This window comes from Anopheles nili, chromosome 2 (assembly GCF_943737925.1).
Source record: "Anopheles nili chromosome 2, idAnoNiliSN_F5_01, whole genome shotgun sequence".
In the NCBI taxonomy this organism is placed as follows: Eukaryota; Metazoa; Arthropoda; class Insecta; order Diptera; family Culicidae; genus Anopheles; species Anopheles nili.
In genome coordinates, this window is record NC_071291.1 from 56,898,819 (window position 1) to 56,916,184 (window position 17,366).

The 17,366-nt window shown below is 48.9% G+C and overlaps 1 protein-coding gene across 1 annotated transcript in view; it reads right to left on the minus strand.

The window, feature by feature from the left end:
• Nucleotides 1-16,972, minus strand: part of LOC128726652 (frizzled) — a 184,783-nt gene extending 167,811 nt beyond the window's left edge. Inside the window, exon 1 of the mRNA XM_053820475.1 lies at nt 16,244-16,972. Within this exon, the coding sequence (XP_053676450.1) occupies nt 16,244-16,972 (729 nt within the window). The remainder of the gene's footprint in view (nt 1-16,243) is intronic.
• Between the last annotated feature and the right edge of the window lie 394 nt (nt 16,973-17,366).

The window sequence follows — 17,366 nt, forward strand, 5'->3', positions numbered from 1 at the left end:
ACAACTGCTGTTTGTCGTCCTCGCACGCAGGCTTTGGGTCCTTCCACTGACCTTCCCGACTCAGAAAAGGGGCTAAAACCGAAGGGGATAAGCATAACGACGCCTGGCTCGAGTCAACTCCCTTCGCTGAGCCTTTCGCTTTGTCGAGTGTCACTGAAGGGGGGATTCGTATTTTTTTTCGGTGTCGTTCTCTTTCCACACGCGAAAGGCACATCGAAAAGTTTGGCAATTACGAGAGGCGATGACGGCGCGTCCCAGTGGGTACCATTAGACATTTTCCGACGCTTTTCACCACCCAGCGCGGGAAGAAAATCCCGCCCCACATCGTTGGCTGCCAAGCTGTGCGCGCTAGCCTAATGCGCAGTGCCACCATTTGGCGTGGAAAACTTTACCCACCCAGGAGAAAAAGTGAGGACAAAAATCGATCTATCAAGAGGGGAAGGAACAAACAAAGGACCTCGGCGTGATTTCCTGCACCATAGCCCGAAGGCAAGCAATTTCCCTTTCAACTAAAACGGGCGCATGGCATTGGGATGTAACTACAGCGATGAGGCAGGCACTCGAATTGGTTAAGTTTCAATTAAAGTGGCACAAGTAATTCTACTTTTCGTGCCACCGAGCGAGCCCCGCTCATTCGGAACACAAAAAAGTTCCTAATTAAGAATCGGACGCCACTTCATTCAACCTCGCAACGCGTAATTCATCGAAATGCCGTTGAAACGCTGCTGCTGCTGCTGCTGCTGCCGGTGAAGCATAAATTATTCTTCGAAACGAAGACCATAATGCGATAAAAACGAAACCATCCCGCGTGGAAGGGTAAATGTAAGAAGAAGAAGCAGAAAAAACTGTGTATGTGTGTGTGTTCGCTTCGTTACGAGCGCTGCATCGGATGAAATGTGCAAGAAGCCGACGTGCCGGCAGCTTACAGGATAAAGTTTTAATAATCCCCACCACTAAATTGCCGCTCATTTACAGCCAACTTGTTCTCGGCGCTCGTAGCACGCGTGAGTGGAAGCGGGAAAGCGACCAACAACAAACAAAAAAAAAAGAAAACTACCACCGTTTGGGGCTAGAACCCTTGCGTAGATGGCATGGGTCCATGTAATGTAACTGCTAATGTGGCCCCTTTCGGCTTTGGAGACATCAGGCAGAAAGCGACACGAGGAAACTTTTAGAGAACGTCGTTCGTCGGACGCGCGACCTGCATGACTTCCAACCGTGTCCCTTTGTGCAAACGACGTTTGGGTGGGTTTTTAGTGAGGTTAGAATTCAATAAACCAGCTCTCTCCCTCTCTCAAAAACTGACTCTGACTCCCGACTCGGGATGGTAGTTTTTCTTATCAAAAGGCACATTTTCGGCAGACCGCCATAACTTCCCGAATGATCAAAACTGTCCCCCCCATCATTCAAGCGGTAATAAACATAAAAAACCGACAGCGACATTTCGACACCGGCAAAGGGTGGAGAGAGAGAGAGAGAGAGAGAAAAAAAACGAATCAACCGAGCCGCCGTTTGTGTAGGCCCCCTGATTCTTGGGGTTTTTGGTAATGGACCATAATTTAACAACAACATAAAAAAAATATATATATACACACGCCACAGATAGACGCTCAAGGACGAAATGTTAATTAACGATCCGTCTTTTTCTTCTCTCTCTCTCTCTCTCTTCTTTCTTCCATCATTTCATCTTCATTTTCTCCATTTTTCACGCAACCAACCCTTCCCCGAGGGGCGTGTGTTTCCGTGTACCGGTTTGCGCGACCCAAAGTTCTGTATAATCGATGCATAAAACATCACCGCAGAGAGCATACAAATGAATTTTTCCTTATCTAAATATTTCTTCTGTGTCCCCACGATTTTTTTTTATGTTGTTTCAGCAGGGGCTTTCTCTGCTTTTTATTAATTTTAACAGAGAATAGCTTAGGAAACCCCTTTTTTTCGAGCACCAAAACGAGCGCCCAAAAGAGGGAGCGCATTTTCTTCACTGTCATTCGCTTTTCCACGCCGGTTCGGTTGGTTCTAAGCCGACCACGCACACCGCAACGCACAGCCGGCTTATGAATTATAGATGGCAGATGCGGCAAAATCCGAAAACACACCCACGCACACACACACACACACACAAACACAAAACATTACGAACCACTTGACCGTCATCACCATTAAAGCGAAAGGCGGTGAAGGTGCCGTGCGTTCCGGAGAGCTTTTCCGGCAAAGTTCAATCCTTCTCCGGGCATTCGGGCCATTATAATCCGCGCGTTCAGGGCTGTTCAGGACGGTTTAGACGCCGAGACGTTTCGCAAGGGAGAAGAGGAGGTTTTTGAGCCTCCTTACGGAACCACAGCCGGCCACAGCCCCAAAAGCCCAAAGTTATCAATCCCTGGAAGGCCCACCTCCGTTTTGGAACCATCGAAGATGACCTATGCGCGCTGAAATCGATCCTAAGAGACCAGTTAAGCGCTCTGGGGCCGAAGAAAGAGAGAGAGAACGTTTGCGAAGGCGGAAGCGGCCCGCTGATGCCCGGTGCCGTAAATAATTAAATCTCTATTATACACACAACCGTTCGCACGGGGCCGCATACGGGTTGAGTCGGCCGAACGGCGAAAGGTAAACATCCGATTCGAAACTTTCTCAATCATCTGCCGGAGTTGCGAACTTCTTCTCTTTGCAGAGCGACGCTGATAAGAGCTGATCTTCCTGTGGAAGAGCTGAGCTTGCACAAACAGCAGCCAGTTTCTCCCGCCGGGATGGGTGCAAATAATGCTGAAAATTTAACAAACTCCTCCTTCCACGCGCGCTGAGACTAAGGGCGCGTCACGGGAAATGGCAATTTTAGCAGCGAGCTCTTCCGGAAAACTCGGTGGTTGGCGACACCAGCGAAGGAAACCCCGTGCTCTTACACCTCGTGAATGCAAACAAGTTCACTTCCGCGTCGATCGTCACGCTGTTGGGGGGGACATCAACAACAACAACAACAACAAACAAAAAATATCTTCATCAAACACCAAAGAGATAGCGAACTTTCTCGTGCTTCTCTAGCCAGGATAATAAACCAAAAAAAAAAAAACAAGGACCAACTTGGATGATCTTCCGCGGGTCTGCAAAAAGGTCGCAACCAATATCGGGGAGGACTTTCTCCGATTTCCTACGGATCACCGGAACCAACAACAACACCAACGGAAGGTCACAGGACACGGAAGTGATCCTTCTCGGGTGCTTTTGTTACCTTTTTGCGCTTTGTTTCTCCTTCCCAGGGAAGATGGGCGCCGCGCGGGCGCGATTTATAGCTCCATTTTTCGCGCGTCGCGAAATTTTATCACCATCATCGGCTGGCAGGGAAGGCAGGGAAATTATTGCGCGCACTTTTATGGCCCATCCTGCGCCCGGAAAGGAGCGCCCCGTAACGACGAAACTTATCGCCTAGAAAAATCCACCCGGATTGGTTGGTGTTAACTCTTTTTTAAAACCCACCCGCGCGACATACGTACGGAATCCAATCTAAAGTGCTCCCAATTTTCCCGACCGTGGGGTGAGAGTAAAAAAAAAAAAAGGACACCACCGGTGTGGAAGGATACACCCGCGACACGAGCACAGCTTGGTTCAACCAACCGGTCGCGCAGGGGCGGCGAAGGTTTAAGGAGTTTACGACCGAATGGAAATCGAGCGTTAAATGAACGCTTCTCTTCATATTTTCGTTGCTGCTTTTTCCCGTTTATTTGTGGGTATTTTTTTTCTCCCTGTTTACTCCATCTCGACGCAGTTGCCTAAACCTTATCCGTGCCGCCGTGCCATCCGAGGGAGTTTTGATCCGAAACTGCACTGCAGGCGGCACACAACGCTCGAGACCTTCGACGGGATCCTTACTTATTGCCTCTTCTCGTAATTTTACGACCACGCCATCCTGCGGGGGCACAGAGGGTTTTCCCGACCGTCCCGAACCCACGCCGAACGTATGAACACGTTTGCCTTAAATGGTCGTAAATTTTACATCATTCCGGTGTGTGTGTGTGTTTGGGTGTTTTTTTTTCTTTAGCCATTCCCTCCATGGAAGCTGAAGATGCCGGAATGCGTCCTACAGAGCTACGTCAACCTTGCTGAAGGCGCTCGTCCTTCAACCTTCCCCAAAAGCGAAACCCTTCGAGAGTGACACACACACACAGAGGTACCGCCCGCTGGGACGACCCGAACCCCGATTTCCAGGTAGGCGCGAGAGGTTTACCCACCAATATCTTGATTGATCTGGGTCAGAGTTTGAGCATCCACCGGCAGAGCGCACGATACCGAACGAATAAGCCCCGGCGTTCGAAAAGGCATGAGGATTTGACGATTTAATTAGATGATGTGTTGGGAGGAAACATCCGTAACAAAGGGTGCGGCCTCTGAGGCCTCTGGTTTAGCTCACCTTTTTTTTTTGTTTATTACACTCTAAGCACCGTCGCGCGATCTCACAAACACCTCGCGATCGATTCTCGATTCCAGTCTGGTTTCGGTGGGACAAACAAAAAACGCATTCCCACCACGGAAAAAAAGGGACAACCGAAACCAACGACCAACGAGAGAAGAGACATAATTGAATGACACCTACCCATCGGATTGACAGGTTTTCCTCACCCATTTCCCGGATATTGCGCTTCGTCTTCTCAGTCTCAAAGGGCGCATAATGGCGGCCGATTGACGAGAGGAAAAGCCGACCTTTTGTGTGCGAGAATTCTAAGACCCACACCACCAACGAGCGCTCGCGAAACACAATGCGCGGAAAAGCCCACCGTGCGCTTTTGATGGATGAATTTACGTTACGGAACTTTAGCGTTCGATCGATTTGCGCGCCGGAAATGGCGATAGAATGGAAATCGAGCAATCAGCGTGGGGGCTTTGGGTTTGGTGTTGTTATTTTTAGCTCCTCGGACGGGCTGAGAAATCGGTAATGAAGCGAAATTAGCGAACGTTTATTGGGTTAAGCATTTGTCGCGAACGCCGAGCATTTGTGTATTCGTATCAGGGGCGATGGCGATGAGAAAAAACAGCACCAACTTCGTCCTTATTCCTTTTGTTCTTATTTTTGACCTTACTAGAAGCCTAAACAACAACCCTAAATAGGTTGAAAACAAGTTAAAAATAAACACCAACCAAACAAAATGCCATCCAGCGACGAAACGCCACCACGTACGAGCCAAATGAGAAAACTCTTCTCAGCACTCAACACAGGCGGCCGAAATTTTGCTACATCTTAGCGCAAAGTGTGCGAAAGAACCGATCATTACACAGCCACCGACCCACTCGCTCTTTCCTAACGGGTCGGACTCGAACCATAAAACACAGCGCTGAGGGTGCGCACGAACGGAGCGACGGTGAAGAATTTCATAATTAAATTTTCCGACCTCCCCCTCGAATGGGGAGTCTCGGCGACACGAGTCTTTCCCGGGTTTTTGGGGGGGTAGCTTTTCCCGGTCCACAACATTCGCGTTTTCCACCAACCTGTGTGTGTGTTGGTTTGACAAAACGTTTCCTCGTTCGCTCACCGCTCCAGCGGGCTCAACTGATTATCGAACATTTCAATTTTTCTCATTACACCCCCAACGAGCTTTTAAGCCTTCGCCACAAAGCCAGCGCTCGAAGCACAGCGGCGCAAAGGCAAAACTTCCCAAAAGCGCGAGCGTCAAACAGTAAGTCCCGGGCGCTTCGGAAACTCGTGCCGAAAGTGAAACTGCAAAATCAGCCTGCCGTTTTCGCAAAGCAATGATGTTCAACAAACGTGTCTGGAGGGTGCGATTGGCACTTCCTTTTTCCCTTTTTCCTTTTTTTTTTTTGAGCGCTCTTTCTTTGCCCACAGCTGGAGAGAGATGAGAAGGAGCAAAATAAAAAATACTACGTCCCAGGAAAAAAAGCCTCCTATCGCAACATAATAATCCTATACGGGGCTTAGCGATGGCAGGACAGTCTGCGACGATGACGACGACGACGGCACACCATCGAAAAGCTGTCCACCCAAGAGAGAGGGCGCAAAAAAAAACACACACAAGCTCCAATTCCGGCACGACGTCAACGATTTCGGAATCATCAACACCGCTTATTTTTCCGACCGTTAGGTTCCATGTAGCAGGCATCGAACCATTTGCCATAGTGGCGCACACATCAACGCACTTTCGACCTTATCAACCAGCCGCCCGTCACGCAAAAGGATACAGACTCAACGCAAACGCACACGCCAGTCTGGCGGACTGTGTATTTTCTTCTTTTTTTTCGATGTAAGCCATCACCCAGACCCATCCTGCCAGGTTGTTGGGCAAGGTTTCGATAATTGGTTTCGGACCTGCCACCCTCTAATCGATTGCTGTCTGGAGCTGGCACGTCAGGGTTCAGGACCGCGTTTGCTGCGCTGGACATGGAGTCAGTGAAATTCGAAAGGAAGTGGAGCATATTAAAAATAACGATTTGCTGCCACCGTCACCTTTTCCGGTTCCGGTCGTGCATCGTGGAGGTTAGCGAGAAGGATGCTCCCAAGTGCAAAAAAAAATAAAACATCCCCTGTGCTATTTTAATCTCCATCGGATCGGCCTCCCAGAATCACCCTGGCGCGCTCGGTGGGTGGGATAAGGAATTTTTAACAAGCATTTCGCCTTCCACCGGTGTGTCCTTTTTTTTTGCGAACCCATCGGGTGAGAGAGCAAAAAAAAAAAGGGAATCGAGAAACAAAATACCAAAGCAGCTTCCTTAGCTCGTCCTGCGGGCTTCGGTTCATCGAAGATGACACATTTCGACACGGACGTGGATCACGATAACGACCACGGCCGGTGACACTTCCGTTACTACCGAGCGACCGAGAGGGAAAAGGGACCACTAGGCGGCAGGTTCAGCCACCAAAAAATCACATTACCAATTCCGGATGTCCCATTTCGAGCGCATTCCGTCCCATTTGCGTGCCCACCTAACACACCAGAGCAAGCGATGATGCTGGTCACCATCAAACTTTTCGTGCGAGCTTTTTTTTTCTTCATTATTTGGGTGACGCTAAACTTTGACGCTTTCCGTGCGGCGGCTCTTGGGCTTGTTATCGAAACCACCGGACACGGCCGGCCATTCAAAAAACCCCCGACCAACACCGTCCGTCGGTGAGGTTGCTTAAAATTGGCTCTCGAATAAAAAAAAATATAATGCCCACCCGGGTCACTGTGCAGCTGTTACTGTGCGCGGAGCTGTAGGCTGAAGGGTGTCTGTTTCCATTTCTTTCTTTTTTTCTTCTTCTTCTTCTGGCCTCCCATTCCAGAAGAAACAGGCTTGGCTGTTGAGAAGCCAACACGGACACGACCCGCCCGAGAACGATCAACCCGAACAAAGCGGGCCCCCACTCGCAAGCCTCGACGGGTTGTAAAAAGGACATCCGAACGTGACCGTATTACGTAAATGTTATCATCCGACTTTTGTCCGCAAAAACCGATGCGAGATGCCGCTGCTGCTGCTGCTGCTGGTGCTGCTGGACCGATTGCGTGTGTTGCGAAAGAGGCGCTGGTGCCCATAACGAAAAGAATCTCGAATATTACCTTCTCGGCATCCCCGCTAGGCACCGGGGAAGAAACCGACAAGGAACCGGTCGCGAGCTGGATTCATTCCCATCCTGGCGGCGGCAATGGGGGCTGGCTTCTTGTCTTATTTTTTAATATGCACACAGCGGCGACGAGCCGGCGAGTGCAAAAAGAGAGAAAGAAAAAAAAACCTAAGTCGACACTGATAACTTGACAAGGAAATTGGATTGCCCGCGTGCGCGCCGCGGCACGGGAAACAAACTCGAGCAAAAGAAGCGAAAAGCTCGCCTCGCATTTACGCCAGGGCTCCAATTTTCCTAATTAACTTAGCTCGCGCACAACATGCACAATAATTCCTGCGCAATAGAATACGAGAGACTTGCCCCTGCTGACGGGGAGTGCCCTGAACCTCCTGAGAGGTTTGTGTGTCGAGGATTGGTGAAATGATGATAAATTGAGGCGCTAAGCGAACGTGGGCGAACGTTCGAATTTTACATTTTTGCCCGTTCCCCGGAAAGGCAATCCGTTCTAGCGCAGAAGCGCACGAGATTTGAATTAGCATTCTACAAACAAAACAGGCGAGAAAAAAAAGAGACGGCATAAATTTGGTGGCATTATTTCTCGACCTAATAAATGTGCTGGGATGGGCTCGAAAAAAGCTCGCATGCTCGTATTAAATATTCCACCGTAAAAGCGGACGTTGTACTTTCGCTCATAAACATTTCATCGGCGTAGCGCATAAACACTGGGGGCCCAGCTGAACACACACACATTTTTGGGCCAGTGAGAAAAAAAAAGGTGTCCCCCAAGAAGCCAGCACGGTTCGAGGGAAACGCTGTTTATCGAATGTCAAATCGTTTCTTTATGGGAGGGTCGTGATCGAATTTGCTATTCAAACGATTCCCACTCGCACGGGATGCTTTATTGACATTCATGCTAGGATACAGCGTCCAGGGAAGGCGACCCACAACAGACCAAGGATCGATTAGAGATGGCACATTCTGCAACATTCTGTACCGGGTGCGGTTCTGATGCGCTCCCGGACGTTCGTCGACGTTCGTCGTCGGTTATGCTTGCATTAGCCGGTGTGTAAGCGCACCAGATGCGATGCTGCATTCGAAAAGGACATAATCGAATGACAATATTGATATCCGTACATATTTAGTTGGCATTTTGAGCTCTTGCGTGGTATTTCTTGCTGCTCAATGGCTTCTGGGAATCAGTCACGTTCACAATACAATGTTTTTTCGTTGTAAAAAGCATGAAATATTCAAGTAAATGTGCATATTTTGGATGAGAATTATTCTAAGACCTTTTGGTACACGGAATGACAATATTGATATCGGTACATAACTATAATTTAATTTCACAACTCAAAGCTGCTTCCTGGTAAATAGCATGAAATGATGAAGTAAAAGAGCATATTTTGCATGATAATTTTACCAAGAATCATTCTAAGGCCTTTCTGTAGGCCTTTCTGGAGAGGTATTTCAATTTGCTTTAGAGCTATTAAAAAGCTGCAAATTACTTTCACAACAGAAAGACTTTTCTCTTAAATCACTTGTTTTAAATGTCAAAGTTAAAGCACACAATTACGGTATGAGATATTGATCAACTATTTTCCTACGGTCCAACAGATGATCGTGGGAAGCAATTTAAAGTGTCTTAAATTTAAAACAGACGCAATTAGTTGCGTTTATAAATCCCATTAAGGCTTTAAAAGCCACCCACTGGCACTGAGCACGCACATGTAATTACACAATCGCCACTGCCCACTCTCTCGTGAGCTAGCTATCCTTAAGACCTTCTGTCCAACACCAGCGTGTCCCCTTCGGCACATTATTTGTTCCGTTCATTAATCACAATCTCGTCGCTTATCGACCGACCAATCGGTGGTTCTTCGGCGACCGTTCCGCTCTCGGAATCGCAATTTCCCAACACCTCTCCCGGAACCAGAACCAGAAGCATGCTGTGGTGCTATAAAAACCCGTGGTCGTGGAGAAAACTGAGGCCGGAAACGAACGATAAAACGAGAAAAAGAAGAAAGAAAAAAACGCAAACACATACACACACACACATCTCCAAGGATCGCTGATGAAGTTTGCGCGCGAATCTTCCTCACCACGCGCCGGAAGTGCTCCCGAGGGTGTGCTAGGGTGTGATGGAGCGGAAGGAGGGCATCAGAAAAACGTCCCCCATCTACTCTCCCCGACGAAAGATAACGAACTATGAGGGGGGAGGGGGCACACATAAGGCACCAGGCGTCGTTAAGGACAACGGCAAATAGACCAAACGCCGGAGTGCTCTACTAATTGTGAGCGTTTGCTTCGAGAGTCATCCGCTAGGGGGCGCTAGTCCAGCGCTAGCCGTCTCGTTTAGCCCGTTTGGTCACTTGATGCCCCTCCAATTACGAGCCCCTTTCGTGGAGGAACCGAGATAGTGGTAGGTTTTTGTGTCCTCCTGCCCATCAGCTGGCAATGAATTCATCACCAGCTCTGACGCCCGTTTAGCCCTCTTGACCCAAATTTCGCCCGCGGGGTATGCTCTGCTAACAACACACACACCGACACAGCCGGTTGATGAATGTCGAAACCAGAAGACGAGCGCGCAAAACGCGCAAAAGCTCATCATGGTGGCGAGGCGATACCATATAAAGCGGAAACAATAAACATGCCAAACCGACAAACCGGTGATAAGCAGCAAGCACCGGAAGGAGTGCCCACGCGAAGGACACATAAAACAAAAGCGGGCGTGCAACCGTCAGCAACGTACGTGTGCTTTTTTGTGTTCTTTCTTCTCCTGGCCAAATTCGAGGGAGGCATGTTCCATCGCCACCGTAGGAAAAAAAAACAGCATCGCCAAAAGGAAAAGCATCCTTGCTGGCGCGTCAGTCAGCACACTTACTGCCGGGAGGGTACGGACTTATTCATGCGCTTCTCGGGTGGTTAGTGAGGGGCCGCGAAAAAAAAAAAGAAAACAAAATTGCAAATAAAAAAAATAACGAACAGAGGATTCAACTCGCGACAACAAAGTCCTGCCACTTCAAGCGAACGAACGCGAGAGAGCGCGCGCCAGAGAACGCATCCGTAAGGGGATCCGGGTAAAAGGCGACCAGCTGCACAAAATGCCTCGTGTTTCTTGCCATAAGGCAATTTCACGAGCGCAAGCAAGCGCTCCTGCGGCAGGATTCGTGGGGAAAAGCGCGAGAACATGAAAAAAACTCACGAAAACTCGAGTGGAAGAGCTGTGTCAATTATTTAATGGAAATTATCAAAGCAAACGCGAGAGTCGTCGTTTTTCGTTCGTAAGGGAGTAGCGAACGAGCGCCTTTTTTCTACGCCTTGCCCTTTCATCTTTCGAAACATATCGTCGGCCAATCGGAAAAATCATTATTTACCGTCAGCCGACTCCTGCGCCCGGAAGGAAATCTGCTTTCCGATCTGCGGTCGCGGCTCTGAGCAGCAAAAGCAAAATCACGCAGCCATCTCTGTCGCGTATTGCTCGGTCGCATTTGGCCGAAGGTGCGGTGGAATTGCTTTTGGTCAGCTTGTGTTTGGGCTTTGGAGACCCCCACGCCTTTCGAAAGGACACTTTCGTTAATTGGATTTCGAGGGTACAGAACGATCGTACTTTTGATTGCTTGTGCAGCGAATCAATCGCGGTGCGAGATCCGGTTCCGGTTCGTTATCATCGCAGAAATATGCAACGCCTGGCTTTGATCTGCATTCAAATGCTTATGTTCATCAAACCGAGCTTGGGTTGTTCACATATCCTTCCACAGGCTGAAAGCGAACGTTATTTTTACACCAAAAGCCAGTTTTGTTAGCTTTTTCTTTGAAATAATGGGGCGCGGTGCTGCAAAACTTGTTGAAAAGCTGAAAAGCTGTGCGCTTTATCTCGCGCGCACCCGAGACGATATTTAATTAAGTAACAATATCATGAACCATCCGACTCTAGCCGTAAAAAAACATCCCCAGCTCTCACCAACGAGGTCCTTTTCAGCCGCGGATTACTACATCCACAGCATGCACCCACCCACAGACGGCTTTCGTGCCCGGTTAGCGCTTCATATTATTACAAGTATTCATAAAATAACACATAAAAACGAGCGATAAAAGTAGCTCTTACGAGCAGCAACTTGGGGCAGCGTAAAGTAGGTGAAAAAAAAACTTTGTGCGCTAAAAGAAACAGACACAAATCGCATGAAAAGAGCATTCCGTGCCATTCATATTTTAACCGGCTCTGCTTCTTTCCCTACCGGCCAGGACGAGCCCCACTCAAGACGATCTCTCTTTCTCTCTCTATCTTTAGCGAAGAAAGGATTTGCGTCATGCAAAGCACCGTACCCCGGGACAGGCGGCAATGGGAACCTAAAAACCGATAATACCCTTTTATTCGACGTGCAGGACACGTCGTACGAGTACGAGCCAGCGCTTGAGGGTGGTTTTGGGTGGGAGTCACCACCCCGGGCGAGATAGTAAAAAATTAATCAAACAGTTCACGGCACCCAACAGATGCGCTCTCCCTCTTAAGGCCGGGCCCAAACCTGAAGCGTAGCAACAACGAAACGAGGCGAAACTTTTCGTGTCCTTCTGGCACTGGTGAACAGAAAAGGGAGTTTTAGTAAAAAGCGAGCTGGATGGCGAAAATTCGATCGTCCCGAATGCACAATCACGCTCTCAAGCACCGAAAGCACCCACGGGTGGGTGTGTTTTGCACGCGGCGTATGTACGGCGAGTTTCGCCAAACGGTTGGGAAGTCCTTCCGCTGCGAGAGGACTCGAAGGGATGCGAAATTGAAAACCCGACCAAACGATCGACCGAAAGGGCGGGAAAAAGGGAAAGCCATGTAAGCCCGACACCAGGGGGTTTGCGAATCCGACGAGAACACCAGGCCCCGATGGATGGAGTCTGGGAAGTCTCAGCGAAATGGAGAATGCCGGCCAGGATTAACCATTATTCCGGTAAAAAAGTAGATAACTATCCCGGCAGCTTATCCCGGCCCCTTTGGTTGCCGGTGCTTTTATTTCGTCTTTTTTTCTCTTTCGCTCGCCCGCTCACAGTCACAGGACGACGACGTACAACGACGACGTACAACGAGGACGACGACATAACAGTCAGTTTGATTACGATTTCATAAAAGCGATCGAACGGGTGCTGCAACGGAGCTGGTGCGCTTCGTTCACACACACCTACACGAGCGCAACAAAAAGGAGTAACCGAGCCGGGAAATGTGAGACGGGAAAAAAAAGGACACCGAATTAACAAGCCACTACCGAAGTACGAGGGGGAAAACGAAAAGCCCACCTCGAGCTGCATAAGTGCCGGGAAAAAAACTAGACGACCGACTCACGGCACTCACCGAAAGCTTAAAGCGGCGAAGCTCTCCGGTACAGGTTTTTCCTCAAACTTGCTTCGGGATCCTGTTTTTTTTTTTTTTTTTGCTTTTCTCACACCACACCATTGAAGTTGCCACACGGGAGTGAAAAATATTCCGTACGCAAAAAGCCTTCCAAAACGGGAAATGGAAGCCGTTTTCTGTGCCGCTTTAGCTGTGGTGTGTGTTGCTGCCCCTCCTCGTGCAGATGTAATTGAAAAACTTTACCAAAGCGCTCCTTCTCGGGTTGGCTCGATTTTTCCGAGGCCCTTCGCAGTCTGGGGCAAACAGATTTTCCCATGTTTTTAGCACCACACAAAAGGGTGCGGGAAATGGATCCTACCACTCGAGCGGGTTCCACCGTTCGGTTCATCGCATCGCTGGTGCCTGGAGTTCGACCGTCCCAAAAGGATCCCGGAGTCCTTTTAACGCAAGACGACGACGCACGGTGCAGTGGAGTTTTTTTTTTCCTCTCTCTCATCCTCGGGTTTTGCGTCTTAATGATATCATTCGCGATTCGCCCACCCAGGCGTCCTCTAGCGCAAGGGCGCACTTCGTCCTGCTAGACCCGCGAGACGAAACGCATCCTGGATGTGATTTTTATCGGAAACTTTCTCTCCCGGGAGTTGCGAAAAAAAAAAGAAACTTTCCACAAAGTGAGTGCACCATCCAGGGTGGGTGTTCGAATGCAAAAAAAAAGCAGCTCACGATGGGTTAGAGGCATTATGTCGTTCTTTTTTATTTGCGTTTTTCTTTCGACTCCCGCCAAGAAAGCGCACCCTCGGGGACATCGCCGATCGAGGTGTTTGCCTAATCAAGACGAAAGACGGTGGCGCTCTAACCCGAAACTTAATTAACCCCGAAATCAGCGCACCATCGCGCCGTCACGACGTTTCGACGGGGATTTTTCGCTCTCTCGGTCTCTTTTTTTTTTCTTCGCATCCTTTTCACCGTCTTCCCGGAGGAACGTGGTCGCGGTTGCATTTCCGTTCTCTATCGACTCGTTTGAGGAGTTTTTTTTTCCCGAATTTTTTTTCCCATTTCTCGGGAATCGAAAGATAAATTTGGAACGCCGTCAGTCGCAGCGGAGATGTCGATTGTTGGCATTGTGGTGCAGGAAAAAAATAATATGATAGGACACATCCGAAGCGAAGGAGTCGCGTACATCAGACATCTTCCAGCCGATCCTTAAAGTGGGCTATTTGCAAGGAATCCATCACCGGCAAAGCTCTGCACGACTGTCGAAAGGGCATCAAACAACACTTTCACGGAGCAATCCCACACAAAACGATACAAAACACCCACACGAAAGTTTCGCTCCGGTTATCTGCGCTACGCTCGCTCAATGTCTGGCCGTCGCTTCGGAGCAATCATTTTAGCTAATCCTGCCGGCAACGCAGGCAATTAAACGAAACAACCATCGTCGTACTGGCCCCTTTTTGTAGCGCACAACCAAGAACAAACGGTGTGATGGGTGGAGAAACAGGAGACCGGTGAATCAACTGCGGTTTCATATTGAATCTGCCCGACCTTTATCCTTTTGCACAGACACACACGTATGTGGGGAAAAGCCAACGCTCTTTTCTGCCCGAGGGGTCAGATGAAGCACATTGGCGCAACAACTGCAAAGACGTCCTGCGTGCAGTGGAATGCAAATGCAGCTGGAAGAAATCAAAATCGAAAGGCTAAAATCGTACGCCTCCGAGAGCGTACAAATGAATTTTCCCAGCTTTTGTGCGAAACAATCCCAAACCCAGGCGGAGGTGGCATTTCTCGATCGTTCCGCAATGATTAGGCGCTTGTTTGGAACCGTTTTCCGGGGCCAGCTTACACATAAAACACAACGAATGTAAACTCACGGTTTGCTTATCGCAACTATTTCGGTCTCGGGCTTTTCAAGTTCAAGCGCTCGGGAAAACACCTGCCCAAGATTACCGCCCGATGGGGACCGATTTTCCGGCTCCACGTGCACTCGGCACGGCAAACGGCATCCCGTAAAATCGGATTACGTTTTGCCGTCTTGCGATAAAGGTTCTGCCTGGTGTTGTGTGGCAGTTTATCCGGCGCAACAGCACGTGTATCACACAACGAACGGTTTTCATTTTTCACCTACAATGGCACCCGGGCCTTTGGGGGTGGGTGAGAGTTTGTAGCCAACCCGTGCGCCATCACAAAGCTCGAGTGAGGGATACTGAAGTGTTACCTAACGCTTGCTCGTGTTTGGCCTCTTTTCGAGTCAACGGGAAGGTTGGTCGAGCTGCATGCCAGCACACCGTCGGCATTTCCCAGGTGATGCATTTTCACGGCGAAGAGTGAGTCGTAATATGCCACCAGGAATTGGGAAGCGTCAATCCTCGCGGGTACATCTCGCCCGTCGGCAGTTGGCATTTGGATTTCGAATTGCATTTCTAATATTTCACGCACGAGTGCCAAGGTGGTGAAGAAGCGTAATCGAGTTAGGTTAGTAATGCTGGAAAATTGAACATGTACGCTAGTAATGGTGGGAAAACATGTTTTTTTTATTTTTGACAAATTAATGGGAAAATTAAAAAAAAACATACGTTCCTATCTCTGTATTCAGAGTGAATAGTTTATAAAAATTTTTTTGGCTTTTTCCAATTTTTTCACGCAAATGTTCCCATTTTAAAATATGACACTAAACTAAACATAGTAAGCTTTGGAATCAAAAGTCAAAACAGATAAATAGAGACCAGTTTCCGCTTGGATTAAAAGCTAGATCTGAATCTGAATAAAAGACAGATAAAATCTGGCAGAGAGATGGCATTCGAAGTGCTAAATATTTCTTTAAATAAAGCCTTATTTGCATTATGATACATCGCTCATTGCTTTTTAGGAAGTAAATAAGTAATAGCAACAAAAGTATGCATTGACTCGTATTGTAAAATTAATTCCAGTTTAATGAAAACCAGTAGTTTAATGAAAATATAGTAAGTAAATTTTATACAGCAACTATACGCAGTAAAAGAGCGATTTAAGTCCTTTAAAAATTATTCACAGGAAATGTCATAAAGACATCAAGTGTGGAACAAATTGCCATAAGCTTCTCGGAAGTCTCACCATTCCCGGCCTTAGGAAAAATTTTTCAAGATCGCTTTCCGAAAGAAAAAAAAAACGCTCGACCACTTCCGGGGAAATCTTCTGAGCGAAATCCACTCAACCATCGCACCCCATAATAAACTCCTGCCAATGTCCCGACCAGTCCATCTCGAAGGATCCCCAGGGGTTCATATTTTGTGCATTCACATTCCTGCGTGCCCAAATTCCGGCCTTATTCGTCCTGGCAACTTATTCGACCCGAGTCCTTTTTTCCCCAAAAAAAAACTTACCTTTCCACCGACGGTCAGCTGGTAGCCCATTAGCGTCGGTGCCTTCAACTGCACAGGACACACGAATCCTAGATCCCGGTGTGTTCCGACCATCCCTCCACCACCCATCCCAACCGGTTGACCAACGGACTTCCGGTGTGGAGGCACGTAGGGTGCCTTCGTGTGATGCCCCACACCACCACCACCACCGGCCGCTGCCGCTGCCGCAGCCGCAGCACTCGTCGGAATGGGTGTCGTCTCAGAGGAGTTGTGCTTGGACACGCACAGTTCCTTTCCACCGTCCTCGGGGAACCGTGAACACTCGAAAGCTTCCGGCCAGCTGAAATCGAACGACTGCATCACGGTTTCGCAAGCCCGTGCACTCTCACACAAGCTCCGGCAGGGTGGTATCGGGTACGTCAGGATCGTACAAACGGGCGCAAACAGCAGACACAGGAAAAACTTCAAATCCGGACTGCAATCGACCTTGACGAGGGGCACGTACTGCAACACCTCGAGACCGGCCTCCTCCTGTTTGGTGTTTCCGACCAGATTCGGCATGATCGTGCGATTGTACTGAATGCCGGAACAGAACGGGATCGTGATGGGTTCGCACCGGTTGTGATGCTGAAACTCCTCCGTTTCGTGGGCTACGATCGTGTCCTGGTGTTGCTTTTGCTGGATGCCGCACGCTAGCGGGGCCAGACATATGGCGCAGGCCAGCAACAAGAGCCACCCCGGGGCGGCCATTTTGTGTGCTGTAACGCGGGGCGGATCTTCCCACGTCTGGACCGGTTCTTTTTCCGGGTTCCTCGCGAAACGGTGTGCCTTTTGCACTCGATTTATGGTGCTTTTGCTTCGGCAGCCCGCTGGTGCTCGGCCAACATTTGGCTGTGGTTGCTGAAGAAAAGCTTCCCAACCGCGGAACGAACACAGGTGAACCGGCTTAGGCGAACGGGCGAAAAAATAAAGGGAAAAATTCACACGCACCCATCCGAGCGAGAACGAAAAACACTTTTCACACCCCGGAGAACCCTTCTGGAGCCCTTTTCTTTCTTCCTTGTGGGGGGGGGGTGGTTATTATTTTCTTTTTGCACACCTTGCTCTCGTCTGCCTTTTTAAGCAGCGAGAAAATAAACAACAC